Source organism: Crotalus tigris, unplaced genomic scaffold (assembly GCF_016545835.1).
Source record: "Crotalus tigris isolate CLP2741 ecotype Arizona unplaced genomic scaffold, ASM1654583v1 scf7180000017625.6296891, whole genome shotgun sequence".
In the NCBI taxonomy this organism is placed as follows: domain Eukaryota; kingdom Metazoa; phylum Chordata; class Lepidosauria; order Squamata; family Viperidae; genus Crotalus; species Crotalus tigris.
This window is the reverse complement of record NW_024096520.1, coordinates 2,640,930-2,663,921: the sequence shown is the minus strand read 5'-3', so window position 1 is coordinate 2,663,921 and position 22,992 is coordinate 2,640,930. Positions and strand designations below refer to the sequence as shown.

At 35.5% G+C, this 22,992-nt stretch overlaps 1 protein-coding gene across 2 annotated transcripts in view; it reads left to right on the top strand.

Annotated features, from left to right (window-relative positions):
- The first annotated feature begins 6,414 nt into the window (after positions 1–6,414).
- The window catches only part of CNTN3 (contactin 3), a 166,557-nt gene continuing 149,979 nt past the window's right edge, over positions 6,415–22,992 (top strand). For both annotated transcript variants that reach the window (XR_005555540.1, XM_039333617.1), the window contains exon 1: positions 6,415–6,539. Coding sequence is in view for 1 of the 2 variants with exons in the window: in XM_039333617.1 (XP_039189551.1) it covers positions 6,485–6,539 (55 nt within the window). In the remaining variant the exon portion in view is untranslated. The remainder of the gene's footprint in view (positions 6,540–22,992) is intronic.

Below are 22,992 nucleotides of genomic sequence, written 5' to 3'. Positions count from 1 at the left end.
TATATTTCTTGAGTGTTAGCTGAGATTCAAAAAATATTACTACTTTATCATTGGAAGCATTGCAGTCATAAATTGAGATCTCCCTTTATTAGGTTGCATATAATAATTGTGAATGAGGCAGGTATGTATAGGATAGACCCAGAGAGAGAAATGATTGTCTGGGTTTTGAATGTGACTTGTGCAGAGTAGGCCCTTCATTTGGCTTTTTGGGACAGGTTAGTTGTTTGCTTTTGATATATAATTATAAATTTCCCAGCAGATCAGTATTTTCATGGTAAAACTTGTATACTGACTGAGTAAGTTGCTGGCTGTAAATCCTTCGCATTTCAAACCATTTTACAGTGAAGAAATGAAAAAAAGAGATGGAAGAAGAAAAAAAGGGAACGTTTTTATATTTTTCTTAAAAGAGGGAAATTCACTCAGTCCCGAGGTATTATCTCAGGGCAGCAATCCTCTGCACCTTTCCTACTATTTGTAAACTAACAGATGGGATTAACATTAATGCAACCATCTGTGCTTTTAGGCTGCAGTCCTAAATATATTTATTAAACAAGAATTCCAATGGCAATCTATTTATTTTAAATGGAGGGTTTCATTGGAGTCCAACATAAAACTAAGAATTTAGTAAGATATCTTGAATTGTACTAATGGATGCCAATTTATGTGTGCATTGTGTGTGCATGTTTAACTGACTATTGCATTATAACAATTGTGAGCTTTATAACCTGTAGTTTATTTTTTTTTTAAAAGAAACACAATTGTGTTGACTTCAGTCTAGTTTCTACAATGTAAGCTATGTAATCTGGAAACTATGGAAACAATTTTCAAAAAGGATACCAACATGAGTCTGGTTTGGCTTCATAAAGATCAAAGAAAGATAATTCCAATTTAAGTTTTACTTTCTTGTTAGGTCAAAGGTCCAGGAAGCATGTATCTCCCTGAGAGAAAGTGCAAAGATTTTTATCCTATGGTTTTTATCCTCTACAAATCCAACTCTAGCTTTTTTTTTTTGGTCAAAATGCCTCTTGTCCAAGAAAGCTTCCAAGGTTAGGAGACTTTTAGGACTTAGGAGGTTGCCATATGTAAACTTTAAGGGAAAAATATGTGTCAGAAAAATAATTTTATAAAGTATCTTTAAAATGCTTATACTGATAACCAATTATCTTAAGCTCTGAACAATTAGTTTTAAATCATCATTTAGCGCCATGTGAAAGACCCTATAAATTTCAGGGGGGTGATGGTTATTTGTCTGCTCTCTTCTAAGTGTATGCATGAGCAAAAATTGAAATCAGATGCTTTCTACAATGGGAATTGACCTGAAAAATACATCATTTTGTCATATTTGGTATTTCTGAATGAAATATCAAACTTGGTCAACTTGATTCAGTTTCTGACCGAAAAAAACATTGCACAATTTAAATTGAGAATAAAATCAAATATGGAAAAGCATTTCTTATCTTGACAAATGAAATTAAGAGGATTCTGGAAATAATATATTTAAAAAACTAACAATACAATCTTCCTTCCTTCCTTCCTTCCTTCCTTCCTTCCTTCTATAATTCTGAACAACTGTGGACATACACATTTCTTCTCCCAGCAATTTCCTTTATGAATTTTTAGACATGTTTTCTTGGGCCTGTCTGATAGAACTGCATGATTCCAGGAAAATATATGTCTGTTTTAAGGAGGTATTGACAGGTGTGGCACTGGTGTCCACAACTGTTTTGAATCACAATTTCCCCCTCAGAGCTGCTTCTCTATGTAACCCTAAAATGATTTTTTTTTGCCTTTTATCCCCATGTATAGCAAAAAGAGATAAGTTTTTTGCCGCAGGTAATGATTTAAATATTACGTGTTTAGATCACAGGAAGATATATTCCCTTAGGGATGTTTAACATGTGGTCTAATATATTGTCTAGTAACTGTAAGCTAATTGTTTAATTAAACAGACAACCAAGGGGAAGGGATCACATGTGCCAAGATTGCTTTTAATATCTGGATTAAAATGGCAGCTGTTCCAAAATCTGGCACTTTGAAGAGAAGCTCCTCTTCAATTAATTGCATTAGTTTTCCATTCATTTCATTAGTCAAAACTGAAAAAAAAAAGTTTCACACATCCCTAAGACTTAAATTATTGATCAGATGCATGATAATGGCATTTTGTCCAGACCGGAGCTACAGGAACCAAAGTTATATAGTACAAGCATAGGAACGTTGGGGTGGCAATTGTACAGACTTATTGTTTTTCAAATACATTTGAAAAATTAAGATATTTTGCATGTAAAACTAGAGGTAAATGTATACTTATTGGTCCGCAAATAAATTTTTGACAATTTTGGGAATCAAATATAATAGATCTTTTGTTCCAGTGAATCTCAGGATTATAAGTATGTGACCAATCCTTTCTAACAGAAGGGGAACATATTTGGAAGAAGTTAAATAGGATTGTATAGTCCTCTGTTGAGTGTCAGTATAAGACAAAGGTAAGGGCCAACTTAAAAAGTCTTCCATCCTTGGATATTCACTACTTTGAATAATTCAAGGAGAATCTTTGCACTATAGTATTACCTATAATTGTAGCTCCAAAATCTAACAAAACAGGAGGATGAACAGCTTGCGACTCTGGCAAGCTTATAGTTAGATGGAAGCATAAAAAAGAAAGGAACTTAAAGCAAAGCAAAGCACAGCAAACATCCATAATCTAAAAAAAAAAAAAAAAAAAAAACAGAATAATTGAAGCCACACAGATATTTTTCATTATGGCTGGTTTCATCTCATAATTTGGATCAGTGTCTGGGAAAATAGTTATGGTCTCAGGGCTTTCGAAAGACCAGTAGGTTCAGCGAATGGTGTTCCATCAATGGTGATATGAAAGAGAAGGCACTCTTTTCTGCATCCTGTTAGGTGTCCTTTTTTTTTTTGTAAAAGCAATCTGAAGCATGTTCTACCCTGCCAGATCTCATGAGATGAGCAGAGATAATTGGAGACAGCTGGTCCCACAAATAATTTAGCCATGTGCCATGTATTTCTCCCAGATGTCTGTAGAAAGCAATACAACTACAAATATATTGTAGGACTGTGGAAATCTACCTCATGGCAGCAATTCTTATTCTTTGCAATTTCCCTTATGTGATTACTTTGTGAAATTAATCCTAAGATTAGAATAGCTTGATTAAGTTTGTTGAAGAGATTAGGCACCGTGACTGAACCATGGCTTCATTGAAAATATTTTGGGGAGACTACTGTTATATTTTTAATAAAAAAAAAAATTCGAATGCAAACCTGGATGATTTTCTTTTTGCAGACTGAGTACTACTAAATGCAATCTTATTATGAATATTATGTTTGGAGTCATTCACTGTGGGTTCAAGTATTAAATAGGTTTTTTTAAAAATTCTAAAATTAGACACCTTATGAGCAGCAAACAATTCATCAGCCAGACAATAATTTTAGTTGCTGGATATTTTCTTGAGTCCTTTTAGCATCTAGCACTGGAAAAGAGCTTCAAATTTGCCACACTAAAAATATAAAATTCATAATTAATTAGAATTACTTTTTAGTAATTACTATCTTGGTAGGACATTAAATTAGAAAAAATTATATAAATACTTTTATAAAATTAATGCTGAATATAAATGCAAACCATCATGAAATATTTTGGTTTTTATACCTTCAATGTGTCTTGATGATTTTGCACTAAAAAAAGTAGGGGTTCTCTTAGAATTGAAATCTGTCACAAATAGAACTTTGAAATGTATCATCTGTAGGTTTTATTTCAGTTAAATATATGAGGATGAAAAGCTTAACATTTCACAGCACCTGTTTCCTGTTTCTTAAGATTTTTGCAGTATTTGTTGCCAAATTATCTTCAGTCTGAGAACATTTTGGGTTTGTAAGAGTCAGATTGCACTCATATTTGCATTTGAACTTGCTTTAGGCAATTGCCTGACTATATTAAGAATATTTTTAATGAACATTACTAATACAAATGCACTTGGCATTCAAATTAATGTACACCCTGAACTCATCCATTCAGCCCCAGAGAATGTGTTGACTTTCCATCCTTGAAGTAAATATTTCATTTTTCTCCTCAAAACCATTTCCCCTTTTACTGTCATTCTCTTTCTGTATCTCCTGGAATGAAGCCCTCATGTGGCTAGCATTGCTGCTTATGCTTTCATGTCAGAACTCCTGAAGTACTTCTGGGTCACCATTGCCATTTTCCAGGGGATGACCTGTTGAGGGTCCTTTCATGTCCCCATTAATTGCCCACCAAAGTGGTACCTATTTATTTATTATCCTGTTGGTGGGCAGGATCTGGAGCGAATGATAGGAGCTCACTCCATCACACAACATCACTTAGGTTTCGAATGCAGGCTTGCTGATTGTCACACGACAATCAGCAATTTTAACCACTTGAGCCACTGTGCTGTACCATGGAGCTAGCACTTACATGCTGCTGCTGTTGAAGAGTGAAGAGGGTGGAAGGAGAGGATTTTTATCATTCTCTCTTGCTTACCTTCCCATCCCACCATTCGCCAACAGCAGTGCCCCTCCTTCCCATCTGTTCTCACCCTTGTTGCACCTCCCTTATTTCTGTGCTTTTTTGAAGTATTCATGATTGACCTCAGTGTACAAATGGCTCGCTCCATACTTGCCCTTTCTTTTAGCTCTTACAAAGTCAGACAATAAAATTAGCATAAGGAAAAGTTAAATTAATTAATGCATTCTCAGCTCAGTAATGTGCATGTTTGCAAATAGTATGACTTGGTAAATAGATACTTATTATCAAGTACAGAAAAAACAATCTAAATAATCTCATCCCTTGGCTCTGGTTTATTTTATTCCTCATTAGGTTTCAGTCCTGATTCATAGTTTTATCTATGCATCATTATTTGTTCAGTTTCAGTATCACCCAAATCCAACTGGTTGGCTTATTTGTTCTTGAATTTTTTTTTTTTTAGTGAAGCATTATATTGCATCAAATTGTCATTCTTAGGTCTCATGTTTATAAACCTCCAAATGATCCTCTTGTTTTCAGTGAATATTCTTTTGTTTCAGTTCCATTTCTTTATAAAATTAATCAATTACAACTTGACTACAACATTTTGCTTTCTTCTTTATCTCAGTTCGAAGTACAAGAAAGTGCAGTTTCAGATCATTCTAATTAACTAGGGCCCACTACTTCCTCTTAGTTGTAGCTTAATTGTACCTTCTATTCATTTAATGACTGAATCTTACTGATTAATTCCTAACTGATATTATTATGGTTTTTCAGACTGTGTCTGTTGTTTTAATGATCCTTTGTTTTGGATCATTCTCCTACAAAGTTAGAGAAGATAATTAGCACTTCTTATAGTAGACAAGCAATCAGTAAAATATCAGATGAATTTTAACTACGTTCTTCAAGTTCTATCTTGTTGGCATGGCTGCTCTTTTAAATTTTCTGAATTTCCCTCATATGTTTGATAATGTTCCCCAGTCTGCATCAACAAAAATATGCTGCTTTATGGATTGTATTTTTTGTATTTATCCTATTGTGTATTTATTTTGATATTTATTTTGCTCCTCCAGTAAGATCCTCATGTTTATGTTGTTCATAGTAGATGTTGACAATAAACAGAGTGTAGAAAACTGCATTGTTCTGCACCAGTCCATTTCTTCTGTAAATCCAAATTTTTCTATTTGTCTGTTTTTTAAATTGTAGACACTAACAGAAAATCCTGCATCCTTTCTTAAAGTTGCATTTTGCATCTCTTGCAAATTGTTCTTATTAACCTGGTTTTTGCTACAGTCGTTAGCTTTGCTTTTGCAGAACTGTCTAAAGTTTTCCATATCTTCTTTGAAAGTCCAGAATTCAGCCTTAAATGTCAAGCAGCATAGTTTGCTTATTTGTTATTTCAATTTCAACTTGAGTTCGATTTTAAAATTCAACAAAAGTATGTAGGTAGGTAGTAGGTAGTAGAATTCCATAATGTGAATGCCATGGTAGAAAAAGCCTTAGGCCCTAGAGCAGGGGTGTCAAATTTGCTGCGTGACATATTGTGACTTTTCCCCCTTGATGGAGCTGGGGTGGGCATGGCTTCCACTTGATGCATCCGGCCTGCGGGCCGACAGTTTAACACCCCTGCCCTAAAGCTTCCCAGATGTAGCTTTCCAGATGGCAGAACCCATAATATACACACTCTGTTGAGTCTGGTAGGATAGGATGATATTGGGAAGAAAAAGACCTTCCAATAACTCCTCCAACAATCCAATAATCTCATGTCATGTAGAGTTTATAGTTAAATTTTAATGTCTTAACACGGAATATTCTTCATCAATCTATAATTTTTGATAGTACATTTAATACACATTTTTAATTCTTCACTGTTTCTCTGGCAAATAAAATGTTTTTGTATTCATATTTTAACAGATTAAGGATTTTTTGTGGACAAATAAGTGTACATTTGAGGCTGGACAACAAGTAACCTCATAGTCAGAGATGTTATTCCCATGGAAACAGATGTTTCTGCTTTTCTCTGTTGGCTGCTTTGGAGGTAAGGATATGTGCTAATAACGTTTCTGCCAGAGCTCCCGATTACCAGGTTTTTCTGCATTCTCCTTTCATAACTGCTATTAACACACATAACCCTTTCAAAATGTATGTCTGAAATATGACCCATGGGTGTTCTTTTTACACCAAACCCTATTTTGTATTGAAACCCAAATTTTAAGAAAATATGCTTCAAAAACCACTGATTTTAGTGAAGTTTGGAAGTCCAGGAATCTCTACTTTCATTTTTTTAAATTGCATATGCATTAACAATACTCAAGTTTTTACTTATTTGAAACTCTGAAAAGCTGAGCAACTTTCAGATAGCTTGCCTTTTCACAATTACTAGTATAAAATGATTATTCATCTGATAGAAGATTGTTTTTAATATTATATGTAAGTATTTAATATGAGAGGCGTAAATGGTCATTGCTGGTTTTTATATTTCCATATATGAAAATTGAGACATCTGCTAACAGTTTACTGCCAATCAAAATATGCACCTCATTCTCTTTTTCCTATCATTCCATTTAAAAATGTTTAATTATAGTTTTATACTATTACTTATGTTATTCAGGACAGTTTATTGTAAACTAAGTTCATTCTAACTTTATACTTTACTTCACAAAAATGTTTCCGATATTAGAATGAACCAAGTGAAGGAATAATTTAAATAAATTCCCTATCAAAGCTGAAGAAACCTTCCTCTTGAGGCTAATTATCTTGTATATTTGCCAGTAGGTTTTGCATGTTCTAACCATCAGTTGCTCTTTCCTGTCATGTTTTTTATCCCAAAAGAAGGACAAAGCTCTGATAGTAATTTTGAATATCTTGAAAGTCCTGAAGTTTTTGGAGATCAAACTATAAGAGCAAAACTGACTTTGAAAAGCAGACTGTTTAAAAGCTGGAAGACATGATTGTAATGCAGCTCTGATTTTTAAAAATATATTCTTGATACACTGCAATTTGAATACACACTAAAAGCGGGCATTTGGGTCCTTCCAAATAAACAAAGCCATCTAATAGGATCTCCATCTGAAATAAATCTTCCTTGTTGCAGTCCTGGCCCTCTTGAATAGTATCCCTTCAGAAATACATATGACTGCCACTATGAAGGTGTTCTGAAAGTCTTTGAAAACTAAGCACATTCTCCAAGGCTTAGGGAGTGAGGCAAGAGTGATTGTTGAACTTCTGTTGTTATTTTGCAGAGGAGTGGGGGTTTCACTGATGGTTTTTCTCTTTTGCCTTATTCTCATAGTACAGTGTAAGTCACCCAGAGTCACACGGTTTAGGAAACTTCTAAATTTAATAGCATAAATAAAATGTCTTTCTGTCTTCTTCTGTAATAGATATAATTTCATAAGTCTGTTTTCTTGTAGCTCTTTTAAAAATTAACAAACTTGGTTTAATGACTATGTTGTCAAGACTTTCACCTATATTCCGCTTCACTGGCAGCTTGACAAAGAAAAGGGAGAAGGTGGGATGGAATGCAAGGGTGGGAGGGAATTGCAGCTGGGACAATGCTTCAAACCAAGGACACTTCGAGCTGTTGGATTAGCGTGGCCCCCTCGTTCCCATAACAATAGGGACAGAAGTGATTGGTGGATGTAATGGACTGTGGGTGGCCCATAGGGAAAGGGGGGAAATTAACTATGCTAGCTTTTGCACAGGAAACCCAGGGCTGATTTTGCTTTGTCTGTGCCAATATGGTTTATTCAGTAAAGTTTATACTCTTGGTAAAATGATGTCCCAGGAGTTTCCTTTTTGGGGATCCATCAACCGGACAGTTGATATATTGAATGTCTCTGTGATGAAGATATTTCTTATGAAGTACTCAAATGAAGAAAGAAACATGTTTATAGATAATAGTAGAAAACTGATAATAGTCTTTATGCCAAATCTTAGCTGATATCATAAAACAACAGTTTGTAATTCTGTAAAAAAAAATGTTAAAATATATTCTGGCTTTCTTAAAAGAATAATCTGCTTGAGGTCTTTATGTCATTTAAAAGATTAAACATTATAGGAGATTTTGCATCTTCTATTTTTTAGATGCTCCTTCTATCTAAAAAGGAAATGGAAACCCTGATACATTTGAATTTTTATATTGTTAAACATCCATACTGAAGGTATATTATTGCATCATAGCCATTGATAGAACATTTCTATATTGACTAGGAATGTTCCAGGAATCTAAACTGAAAGAATCAAAGAGGCAAGGCAAAAGTGAATACCATTTGAAAGATGTTCTCCCTGTGCTTTTTCCATCTTACTGCTTGCAACTCTCCATATTTTATGGGTTACGAGATGACCTTATTCTAGTAGGTCATGCTTAGGTCCTTCTCAAATATGAGTACTCACATAGGGACCTATGCTTAATTCAATACAGGATTAAAGGGATTCCCAATTTTCAGTTCTGAATTCTGAATGGTTGAACTCCTAAAGGTATGTTGTCTTGAAATAACCAAAGATTGAAAAATCCACATGTACTATGGAAATGATACAAAGATTGAATGGAGGCTTAGTTATTATTAGGATCCCAGAGTCAAAACAATTTAGTATGAAATTTTTATATTTGGAAATAGTGGCAATAATATAGATGATATCTTGTGAGTTAGGATACTAATTGTATAGAACACAAACTTATTTGGTAGGACAATCTTAGTAATACAGAAATTAAATTTTAAGAATTTCAGAAAAAGGTTGTGTGAATTTCTTAAATATTATAGGGTCTGTGAAGGTCTGGAATAACATGTACAAACCCACCTCACTGTGTTATCTGCTTATGTAGACTAGAACAGTGGCCTCCAATCTTTTGGGCACCAGGGACTGGTTCCGTGGAGAGAGGTTTTTCCATGGACTGCTGTGGGTGTGGTTTCTCATGCTGCCTGCATGCTATAGATGGAGGTTCACTTGTTTGCACAGCCCAGTTTCTGGCATGCCGTGACCCGGTGCCAGTCCATTGATTGGGGGCTTGGGACCCTTGGCCTAGAAGATAAAAATAAAATTCTAAATAAGTCAGTTTCAATGTATAACTTTTAAATGGAGATATAGACCCATATCTACCTTAATCCTGTTTAATGTTGTGTATATGCTGGGCTTATCAACCAAAAGGTCAGTAGTTTGAGACCTAAGTGCCACGTGATGGGGTGAGTTCCTGTTCTTTTCCCAGCTCCTGCCAATCTAGCATTTGAAAGCATGCAAATGCAAATAGATAAATAGGTACCACTTTGGTAGGAAAGTAACACGTTCTGTGCACCTTGGCATATAGTCATGCCAGCCACATGACCACAGAAGCGTCTTTGACAACACTACAGTAATGGCAAAAATTGTGGAAACCTTTTGGGAAAAGTGTATTTTTGAGGTTTGATGACTAATAACACCACTTTTTTGGGAGTAGTACCATAAAATTGGCAATAAGCCAATCAGATCACAGTAGGATTCAGTTACTGATGTCATGTATTGAAGCTGAGAGGAGGACATTTGTCAGTGTGTTACGTGATCACTATCAAATTGGTTGGGTTTTTTTGTGTTCTTTCCTTTAGCGAGCTTGTAAAACGTAATAAAATTAAAGTAATGGTGCAAAGAGTTGACTGGTTGCCCAGAAAGCGATGTAACATAGTATTATTAAGAGAACAAGGCTACGGTTTTAAAGAAATTAGAAGAAAAATTGGTGGAAACTTAACCAAAGGTGACATTTCTACTATACACTTTTCCCAAAAGGTTTCCACAATTTTGGTCACTACTATAGCTCCCTTGGCTAGGTAGGAAACAGAGAGGAGCACATTTCCTAGGGTCGGACACAACTGGACAGGTGAAACCTTTATCTTTACCTTACACGCACGTACACAGTTAATGTGGTTATAAAGTATAGTAGAGTAAAATCGTTAATAATAAATTCTCTTATTTTTTAGTATCTTTTTATAATTGTTTAACACTGAAAAGCTTTGCAAATAAAACATACACTTTGAAAGTAACAGCAGCTACTTTATTTTGTTTTCAGTTTTCAGTCCTCTTTAACATTGGAAACATTGCTAAATTATTATCTTCAGTTTAAAAATTGTTACTAGCTTTCTTGAAAATTTCAAATTTCTTGTACATTATACTTTCTAGCAACTTGAATAAAGACTCCAAAAATGGAACTAGGAGATTAATAAATTAGCTACTTTATATACCACACCAGGCATCATAAGAAAGGCTGAGTGACAAAGAATTGAGGCATTTGAACTATGGTGCTGGAGAAGATTCCTGCGAGTCCCCTGGACTGCAAGGCGATCAAACTGGTCAGTCCTAGAGGAGATCAACCCTGACTGCTCTTTAGAAGGCCAGATCCTGAAGTTGAAACTCAAATACTTTGGCCACCTAATGAGAAGGAAAGATTCACTGGAGAAGGGCCTAATGCTGGGAAAGATTGAGGGCAATAGAAGAATGGGACGACAGAGAATGAGGTGGCTGGATGGAGTCACTGAAGCAGTAGGCGTGAGCTTAAATGGACTCCAGAAGATGGTAGAGGACAGGAAGACCTGGAGGACCGTTGTCCATGGGGTCCCGATGGGTCAGACACGACTTTGCAATTAACAACAACAACAACAACAACAACAAATCAGTGACTGAGATATTCTTTCTGAGCATATTGTATAAAACTGTCCCTTTTCCACAGCTTCTCAAATTATTGGTTGGGTATCAGAGTAGTAATCATGCTTCAGTCTTAGAGCTGAATTAAAACAAGACAGATAAGACAATTGTGATTCAAATTGAAGAACAACTATAGGATTGAAAATTGAGTACAAAGTATAGTATGCTTTAAGAGAGTGTTCTATATAGTTTTTATGTTTGACTTGTGATTCAAAACAGCCGTGTTAACTTTTAAATTATAATTACCTTGTATATTTTATTGATCGATGTCATATAATTTACTTGTTTTCTACTTCTTTAAAACCTATATAGTAAGTTAAAGAGATAAGATCTAGCATATTTTGTAATCTGAAAGACACTGCAGAAAATTTCTCAAATGCTGCCAAACAAGCATAGGAATAAAACAGTAGATATGATTTACTGTATATAAAACACATTTACAATATTCTTGCCATTCAAGTATGGAGGATCATTAGTTATAATGAGAAATAATCAAACTTCCTCCAAACTGTGCAATCTAAGCATTTTTCTTTTTTGAAAAGTTGTCATTTTGGCATGATAATATGTTTAGACTACAAGTTTCCATTGGATATTAATCTTGTTTTTCATTAGGCACTCTTTTTATGTAAATGCAGAAAGTGTATGAATGTCTCTCTTGTAATAAATCATATTTTAGTTTAGCAACAATGCACAAATTATTTATAATTATTTATAATATAAACTTTAGCTTTTTAAAGTTAAAATCTATATATTCAAGTCATTATTCTGGTTTATTATGTGTGTATCCCTTTTAACTATTAAAACATCAGCAACTTTCAACTTTATTGCTATCATTCTTGTACTCTGTCAACTTTAAATCCATATCCAAAACAGTCTGATTTTTATTTATATCCTCTTTTAGCTCTTCTTTTAAGCCCATTTTTATTGTATCAGACAGTCTAAAGAAAAAAATCCATGTACATTGTTGTTAAATGTCCTTGAATTCTTCTGAGTTAAAATATTTTTCTCCATTCTGTAACCTTTAATTCTTTCTAGTTGCCTTTAGTAACCAACCTTCAAAGTCTCCTCTAATCATGTTTTTCTCCCATCCAGAACATTTTTTCAGAAAATATTCCTTACACTTAAAGCCTTCATATATTTTTAATAAGATTTTAAACAAACTATAGGAAGTATTCTCATAAGTATTTCAAAATATTACTTCCAGTCCATCTGTTTCTTAGTCCACAGGTCACCAACCTTTGGGCACCAGGAACCGGATCTGTGGAGAGAGGTTTTTCCACAGATTGAAGGGTGTGTGGTTTTGTGTGCTGTCTGCATCTTGCAGATGGGGCTTTGCTTGTTTGTGCGCCCGGTTGCTGGCATGCCGCAGCCCAGTTCTGGTTGATGGATCAGGGATTGGGGACTTTTAGTCCACTTAAAAGCTTTCCAAAATCATTCTAATCACCCTTTTGCTGCTTGTTTTGCTGCAAAAAAGCTTTTTCTTAATTTTTAAACTAACGTAAAGATTATTTCACTGTGGGTTAAAGGAAAAATCCCAAGTGTAATGAAACTTATCTTTCTGAAGAATCTTAATATACAAGAAGCAATTTATAAGCCATTTCCAGTAAAGGTGATTCAGAGGGGAAGTGGGCAAACCCAGCATCCTTTTAAAGCAGGGCTTTTCAACCAGTGGTATGCATACTTGTGGTACATTAACGAGTGGCAGGTGGTACGCAGCCCTGCCTAGCCAAGTGTAATGGGGGAGGGAAAGAGCCAGCGCAAGCAAGAACTTACTGTGAGAGAGTCCTCTGGAGCTGCAGAGTGGCTGAGGTGAGGCAAAGGCCCTCAGCTCATTTCTGGCTCACCCTCCCCCATGAGAAAGGAGGAGGAGGGGGGCGGAGACAGGAGAGGCTACAAAAGGAAGCAGTTTGGGTGGGAGAGAGAGAAAGAAAAGAGAAAGAAAAAAAGAAGCAGTCTTGGAAGGAGGTGGAGTCAGTTCTAGCTGCACCAAAGGGGAAGGAAGAGGATGGGGAAGAGACCAGAGCAGAGCAGAGCAGGCCAGACATGAGCCAATCTACAATGTCTGTGGCAGCCACCTGTGCTAGCAGCAACAAACAGGCAAGAAATGCAGCAGGGGAGGGATTGCCCTCCATGAGGAATGAAGAAAAGTAGCATCAGCTGGAGATGAGACATGGAGGGAGGGAGATGGAGAGTGGAAGGATTCTTATGTGCCTTTGTGACTTTGAAGTTCTGGGATTTGTGCTATGAAGGCTTTGTGTTCTTAAGGAGTGTTTGGCAATTTCTGTTTTGCTGATGGCCGATGTCTCGTGTTAGCTTCTATTGCTCTGCTATTGTTAGTTGTAAGTTTTGCAGTATTTTTCTCCTGAATGGATTTTGCCTGTAGCATTCCTTTACTTATGAATGGAGCCATTTGGGGAGGCTGCCTTAGCTGGCAGCCAATACTTACTGCAAACCTTAACTTTCTTTTATAGCCAGTAGCTAATTCTTAAAGGGGAATGTGCCTTTTTAAGCTAGTTCACTCAGCAGTTTGTCTTTTCTGTCTCTGGAGGCTTTTCCTTGTTTGATGAATATATGGAAGAGGGAAAATATGAGGGGGGGGTTTCAGATTCTTCCTTCAGAGGAGGTGGGCATAAGAAAGATGGAGGCAGGGAGGGAGGGAAGTTCCGCCTTAGCACTTGGCCACCAGCAGCCCTGCCATTGACTTTGCTTGTCAAAAGGTTGCAAAAGGGGATCACATGATCCTGGAACACTGTGACCATCATAAATATGAATCAGTTGCCAAGCATCCAAATATAAATCACGTGATCCTGGGCATGCTGCAATGGTCATAAGTGTGAAAAATCGTCATAAGTCATTTCAGTGCAGTTGCAACTTTGAACAGGTTTTTTGGGTTTTTTTGGTCAATATTGCCATATCCTAAAAGTGGTACAGTCGATGAAAAGGTTGAAAAGCCCTGTTTTAAAGGCTTCGAACAATAACCTGGGGGAAGATGATTTTCTTAGGTCCCAGAGCTCTAACATCCACTGGAAACAGCTGCTTCACAGTCTCAGTGCAGGGAGCATCTGGAAGGAGAATTCTGGCCAATCCCAAATAATCCTCAAGTTCAGGGAGCTGATTCATTCATCTGCTTTACTTATGGCTGTAGTTGTTGATTTCCCTAAAAGTGGAGTTTTGTTGATTTCCCTAAAAGTGGAGTTGTTTCAGTCTGCCATTGTTTCCCTGCAACAGATGTTACTTTCTTCATTTAACTTCTATTTATGTTTACAGTATATTGGATTGTTAAGGCAAGATTTAACTACTCCTTTCTGGCTCTAAAAAATTTACAGGACCCAATCTGAGTCAGTCACTAGGACCAGAAGTTTAGTCTTTCAAGTGCTAGAGCCCATCCTCAGGGAATTTCTCTTTCTCCAGAAGTTTTCTGAGGATGGGCTCTAGCATGAATCCAAAAGCTTGGAAGATTAGACCTCTGGTCCTGGTGACTGACTCAGATTGGGTCCTGCAACATTATCCTGGGTCACCTATATTTACTTTCATTCCTAAGAATTTTATCCAGATATGTGGGCCACAATTTAGGTTATTGTCTTTTCCAAGAATCACTGTTTTAGTAGCATATTTTTATCTTGTAGTCAATATTTTATGGCTATTTTATCTACTTTATCATCATCATATGACAATATCTCAAAGCTAAGAAATAAATTTGGATTGATTTATCTGATAATAATAAGCCCCTATTTTATTGTTTTTGTTTACTTTTGTGTCTTTAATGAATCTACTCTTATAAAAATTTACATAAAAGCTTGCAAATTCATTTCAGAGTGTGCTGTGCTGATCTCGGAATGTAATAATCTATTCTAAACTCTTGATTTTTTAAAACAAATCTGTAATAATTACATAAACCTTATAATTCATATTGACTTTTCCATCTAAGAAAAACTGTCATTAATATATTGGAAATCTGTACTTTGGTATTACTGTATGTCTGCATATGAAATCAGTATATATTCTTACATGTTTTAAAAGAACTACTAGTGTATTGTCATAATGTATAGTATTGGTTTAGTAATTGTGTGAAAGTGAGATTTGAAAGTTTTATTATTTTAAGAGTTTGTGGTACAGTATGAGTCCGAACATTCTTTTCCATTTTTATGGTTAGATGAGGCTCAGGTGCTACCAAAACTGTGGTAGCAAAGAATGCCCATTAATAATATTATGCTGAACCAACTCAAGTGTGAAGCTGGCAATATTGCAGTAGAAGTTCTTTTTATTACTACATGCCAAAATAACAAGCTTCATTTCTTCCAATATAGATCTCTCTTTGTATTTGTTCAGTGTAACAATGCCTTACAAAGTTACTTTATATTTATTCCATATTACAGTCCCATGGTTAATTAGGAAAAAAGAAGGCAAAACTTGTGTTCATCTCAATTTTTTTAAATCAAACTCATTAGAAAATATGGCTTGTTTTATTCTTTGTGTAGATGTATCATGTCATTGAACAAATATGTACCATCATTAGAGAAAGATACTGGTTAAAAAACAACTTGGACAATGATTTGGGAGGTTCTTGGCCATGGTACAGAATGGGCTTTCCTATTAAGTACTTTCAGTGTCTCATGAATGTAACTAATCAGATTTTTCTTCGTGTTAGAAATTATGGCGAACAAGAATCATAAAAAGTTAAAGTCTCCAAGTCAAGCCTAACTCCTGATGATTTAAAGAACCAGTGCATTATAAATGTGCAATATTTAAAGTGTTGGTCTGACTATGCTTCTGACTTAGAAACATCTGGAATTTGAAAAAGCACTGTTTTAAATTCAGAAAAGATATTTTGATCTTGAAATGGGACTACAATTTCTTTTAAAATTCAAGGTAGTGTTTCAGAAGGAACTATTTCAGCATTGGGACATTTTGCATACTCTTAATGTGCATATAGTTGTCATGGTAACAGTATGTACTTTATTTGCATTGCTAGTGTTCAGGATGATGTTTTGACTTCCCAATGTATCCTTTGCAGTTATGCTCCCTCACCTATATATTGATCAAGTCAGATTTTTGAAATCAGTTAAGGTTGATTAGGGGTAATCACCAACCTGAAAAAAAACTGTATACCATTTGCTGAAATCTGAGTAATATATGTAGTAGGACCTACTATAGATTTGTTGAATATAAGTTCAAGGCCTCATATCTTTACTCCACAAAATTGTTTTGTTGTACTATGTAGAAATGGACTATATAAAGTAGAGTTAGAAACATTTTATATGTAGGGGTTGTATGAAACCTTCGTATCTCTGTATAAGAAATTCAGTAAATTGTATCTTTTATATATTTATAAATTAATTTATAAATTTAATTTAATTTGTAAATTAATTTATAAATTAATTTTTTGATGAAAATAATATATTAGGGCCTTGAGTTTTGTCATGTGATAATATCTTGAAAAAAATCAAAATAAATTGTGCCTTAATTTATACATATTTTTTGATTTAGGCCTCTGTATGAAGTGAATTGTAAATGGTTTTATAAAGCTGTAGTGCTTGTAATATTTATTTATTAAATTTATATATTGCCTTTCTCACTATCTAGAATGATTCTGGGCAATTTACAATGCAATATTGTAATGCAATATACTGATTAAACTATCCTTAGGGCCATACAATATGGATTTGATAATACTGTACTCAAAATATGGTTTTTGTAGTACTGTTGTATTGGCTAACTAACATGGCTTTTCTTGTATTTTAAATTTGCCTTTTTTCAAATGTATTGCTAATAATTTTCCATAAGACCTAACCTTTTTTGAAACAAGGACTGGCAAGAAAGCATTCAGTACATTGTATGTAAAAGTTTCATTTTCAGCTGTTCCTAAGCTTACTCCATGAACAAAGCAAATATTCAAGCTCAAATTTGGGAAGTGCTTAGAACGTGTCTTTTCCATATCCATTCTGTTATTTTTTTTCCTTTGCAAAAGTTTCTTTTACTTTTATTCTGAATATAATGCTCTTTTCTCTGGCTGTGGTCACATATTATTGTAAGCTTTAATTCTTATGATATAACTGAACAGATGATTATTTCTAAACCAATCAACTTTTATTTTTGAAATTTTTTGTTATGCTAACTATAAAAGTAAATATAAGCCATTTTTTCAGGTTCACCTTTTCATAGGGGGACCCCACTTTATCAGAGTACTCTTTTAAATGATCTTCCATCTCAGTTTCTCATTGGAAAAAGTAAGCCGAGGCAGATCTAGGACCAGATTTGGCCATCACTAAGAGGTCATATGTAGTAGTTTAAAAAAAAACCCCATAAGAATAATTAAGAGATAATAATAAAAAAGAGATTATTGGCAACACACACTATTAGTTAGTAATATATGTAATTTGCTGATTTAAATATTGAAAAAAATAAGTTTAATGGAAGAAAAATATTTAGCAACAGGGCTTGATCTCTAGCATGGAAATTATGTATAAAATATCAGCAAAAATGCCTAATTTATAAAACTTATCTACTTCAAAATTATATTACAGTGTTATATTATTGAACAATGTCTAGAACACATATTTCTAATTTTCTGAGTGTAGACAAAAATAGACAATTTTATTTTTAAACTCTTTCTACAACCAAACTAGCATTCTAAGACATATTATACTGTATATGCCTTAGATAAACCGTATAAATTACTTACTGAGTCTATAGTTATGCTAATGATGGCTATTAATTTATCACTTTTAATCTGATTAGTCTCCATATGAAATGTACAATTTACACAGAGTAATGAAATGTAAAAAGAATGAAGCACAATTATTTTAGGTACAAGATATTTAATTTGAAATATATCACTTGTACATGGTAATATTAGTTAATACTTCTTGCACATTATTGTTACAAATTATTTTTGTCAAACACATTCTAGGCTATGTGTCAGCCACAGTAATATTAAAGTATATTTCATTCTTTTTTAAAAGAGGAATAATTGTTAAATTCTTGGTTATGTTGCCTTTAGCAATATTTTGGCCTTTTTCAATAAACTGACACTATTTTGTGAGTGTTTTTTTATTTTTTTTTATTTTTGAAACATTTATATAGCTGCACATCTTATAACCAACTCTGGGTGACTCCCAAACAACTGTGACCCCTAAATAAAAATATGCTTTGTTACAGAAGAAATATAATTAACCATTATTGATGCTATGAACATTTATGAATTTAATTTCATTATTTAAATTTTACAAATCAGGTATCTATTGCGACTATGTCATTTATGACACCTTTAGATAGCATACATAGGATTTTGAATATGTGTATGTGTGTATATACATATGTATGTATGTAAATATGTAAATATGTATTACTGTAAATATAGAGAAAAGAGAAGATGTCCAAACTCTAGGAAGATTCACAACAAGACCATGAGATTACAGCCATTATTTAAAAGCTATAAGATGGCTTTTGGTGCACTTTCCAGATTTCAGTTGTTATAAAGCTTTTGCCTAAACTTCTGGGAAACAGACATTTACACATGAGAACATAGGCTTTACTCCCACAGGTCATTTGCATTAATGGGTACTTCTATATTTTTTTTAGCAGGCTTGTTAGAAAAGAGTTGGAAGTATTTATTGGTCAGAACTTTGTCTTGTGAAATCCTTATCCTTTTGATGTCTGTTCTCATGCACAGAAAAGCATGAATCATGATTTCTCTATGCTTCCAACAAAGGAGCACTGCTCTCTTTTTGCAAGAAAATCGTGAGATTATCATGTGACCTCTCTTTTTATACATTCCTAGAGCTAAATATAAATTGATCTCTAAACTCAGTGCCGCTTTGAACACAAAGAAATATATTAAGGCAGTAGGATCCAGAGCCAAAACTTAGTGGCCAAGGCAGAACTGATAGATTACATATATCTCCAAATAGTTATTCCCATTCAGTCAGCCCTTTGAGGTATAGTAGTGGCCAAAATTGTGGAAACCCTTTGGGAAAAGTGTATTTTTGAGGTTTGATGGCTAATAACACCACTTGTTTTGGGGGAAGTATATCATAAAATTATATGTCAGTGGGAAGATAATTTAATCAAGAATGTAATGCAACAAAGTTTATTCAATTATCTGTATGAAAAGTTATAGCCAAATAACCAGAAAAAGGAAGCACAACTTAGGTTGATATCAGGTAGCTTTCCTTCATCTGATTGTAGCCAATGAGCATGAGTGTTTAGAGAGCCAATCAGGTGTCATCTTGTTTTGGCAATAAGCCAATCAGATCACAGTAGGATTCAGTTATTCATGTCATGTATTGAAGCTGAGAGGAGGACATTTGTCAGTGTGTTATGTGATCTCTATTAAGTTGATTGGGTTTTTTTGTGTTCTTCCATTTAGCGAGCTTGTAAAATGTAATAAAATTAAAGTAATGGTGCAAAGAATTGACTGGTTGCCCAGAAAGCGATGTAAAATAGTATTATTAAGTGATTAATAATTAAAATAATTATTAATAATTAAAAGAAATTAGAAGAAAAATGGTGAAAACTTAACCAAAGGTGCAATTTCTTTTCCCAAAAGGTTTCCACAATTTTGGCCACTACTGTAGGTTAGGTCAAGAAAAGACAAGCCAGATATATTTTTTTAAAGGTCTTATTTGTTATTAGATAGAATAAAAGAACTTTGAAAGCTTATCAGATTATATTGTACCTACTGGCTGATGAAGACTTGACAAATCCTATTGATGTACATTGAACTGGGATATCTGAAGTTATACGGCTAGTGCCAATACTGTGTGGTGATTACCTTAGTGTTCATGGTTAAGACTTAGATAAAGTGAACAGAAATTGATGATTGCTAAATGAATTAATAGTTCTGTTTGATAGTTCTCTCTCTCTCTCTCTCTCTCTCTCCCCCTCCCTCCCTCCCTCCCTCCCTCCCTCGTATATATTTGTGAATGTATGTATATGGGTGGTATGTGTCTTCAACAATCTTGGGTCATCTATTAGAAGCCTGGGACTTTGAGAATTCTGCACAGTATCTTACCTGTTCCAAGCACGGCAGTCTTCTGGACATAGAGCTCTGATGTTGTTCCTGGGATCTGTGGAGTCACAACTTCAAGTGCTCCTACCACCACTTGGACCATTTTGGCCTTTACTTTCTATAACCTCTCTAATTCCTCTTACACACAAACTGTCAAGGTTCTGACTGATGATCCCAATGAAATAAGCACAGCTGAGACATTCCAAACTCTAATGCAAAACTTTATTGGGTACAGCATACCAGCACTGATGAATAGAAAAACAACTCTGGCAAAAATGTCATCAGAACAGTAAATTAAAAGTGTAGAACCTCCCTTTCCCTCTGTTGGTTCAGGTCGCAATCCCCAATTAAGTGCCAGACATTTGTTATGAGAAAAATCTTCAGTTCCCAGACAAACGGTTCTCCGATGACCTTGGTTCCCAGGCTGGATCATTTACAGGTGCACTGAGCACTCCAAACATTCCCCCTTCCCCTGCATCTATAGGCAAGTTAAGAAACAATAATGGCTGAAGCAGAATAATGTTTCTTTGATGCTTGACACACACACACACACACACACACACAGAGAGAGAGAGAGAGAGAGAGAGAGAGACTTATTCATTCATTTAAATATTAATAGCTTGTCAAATGGGAGTTGATTCCCTCCCTAAAGATATGGAAAGTTTCTGACACCTGTTTATCTTGGGTTAAATAAATACTTGGATTTTTACTCTGTAATATAGATCAGAGCTTTTCAACCTTTTCACCCATTGTACCACTTTTATGATATGGCAACATCCGAGTACCACCAGTCGCCTAGCAAGGTGTCAAAAACTTGATGACCCCCCCAAAAAAGGAAAAAAAGTGATAAAGTACAGGTAGTCCTCGACTTACAACACTTCCTTAGTGACTGTGCCCCCCAAGCCACAGCCGAGCAAGACACCTGCCTGGCCGCGCTCTTCCTCCTGTCCGAGGTTTTCATTGTTGTGAACATTTCTGTTGAGGATTGGCAGTGGAGGTGGAATGGGGAGTATTTGGTTTTTATTCCCCCCATCTGCTGGGTGGCTGCAGCAGGTTTTGGTCACTTCACATGACCCTGGGACACTGTGACCGTCATAAATATGAATCAGTTGCCAAGCATCTGAATGTAAATCACAAGACCCTGGAGATGCTGCAACATTCCAGCTGATTGGTGCTTCAGGGCTCAGCAGAAGCACCAGGATCAGTGCCGAGCTCCAGCTGGAGCCTGGCGCTGATCCTGGTGCTTTCACTGAGCCTTGACAGCCCTGCAGCTCCAGCCATCTCTCACTCAGGGTTGTATGGTGTTACCACCAGTTCAGCTCATTCCCCTCCCCCGCTACCACTTTTCTAGGATGGTCGCGTACCACCTGCCAGGTGCCAATGTACCACAGGTGGTACCCGTACCACTGGTTGAAAAGCCTGATATAGATGAAAAACTGCAAGTCTGAAACATAGCTGTTTGGTTCTTCAACTCCAGAACATCAGGTGCTTCTTTTTTATCTGTTCAGCTGATTAGGCCTCCCTACAGATACTAAAATTTGACTCTAGTGGTGTCAGACTTTAACCAGCAAGAAAAACTGGAATCTGTTAGATAGCTCAGAAGAATCTAAGAACTTCTAATTTTTTAATGACGGAAAGTTAGAAGCCATAGGAAACAAATTCCAAAGACTGTTGTTTCCAAAATCAAATCCTATATACATAATCAAGATTTAGCCTTCTTTTTACTTTTCCTTTCTGTGCCTGGCCTATGAAATGGGCTATCCAAATGCATGTTTTGAATAGAAGATTCAGGTTCCACCTGTCTCTTATTTTGACAACTGTCAACTCCACTATTATGTTCTGAGAATGTTCACAAACATGATTTTGTTTTAAAATCCAGTAAATTCTCATCTTGGAATTTTAGTGGCAGTTTTAAAAATGTGGATGTGATTCACTCCTTTGAACTTACTTTAATGTTCCTGTAGTGCTGGAATATGTATAACAGTTTTAAGCAACTGAATAATTTACTCAGACTTGGAGTGTAAACTGGGTTTGAGGGCATTCTCTTCTTATTGATAGTGCATAATTAACTCATTATTAGAACAATATATTTTACATAAATACTTTGTGTAACCTTTAAATTAAGCTTTAAAATCAATGCTAATTTTTCAGTACTTTTAGTGAAATTATGTCCTTTTGTCAAGGGAAAAAGAAGTCTTAAGTGGTAATTTTAAAGGTAGGAATAAGTAAAATAGAGGTTGTTATATGACTGCACTTAGAATTTCCCCTAAATGTGTTCTTGCTGATGACTGCAAAATTGTAGTAGAAGAGCAGTTCTCAAATAAATAAAAGATGATTAGTCTGTCCATATGTTGTGAGTTTAAGGAATTTCCATTGTGTCTTCTGATTGCTAGTTGGTATTTATAGATGTCCTTCTGTCTTCTTTCCTACATATTGGTTGTCACTTTCCTTACACTGTATGTGGTAGATCAGGGCTTTTCAACCGACGGTATGCGTACCACTTGTGGTACTTTAATGAGTGGCAGGTGGTACGCAGCCCTGCCTAGCCAAGTGTAGTGGGGGAGGGAAAGAGCCAGCGCAGGCAAGAACGTACTGTGAGAGAGTCCTCTGGAGCTTCAGAGTGGCAGGGGTGAGGCAAAGGCCCCGGCTCACTTCTGGCTCACCCTCCCCCATGAGAAAGGAGGAGGGGGCAGAGACAGGAGAAGCTACAAAAGGAGGCAGTTTGGGAGGGAGAGAGAGAAAAAGAAGCAGCCTTGGGAGGAGGTGGAGTCAACTCTAGCTGCACCGAAGGGGAAGAAGGAGGGTGGGGGGG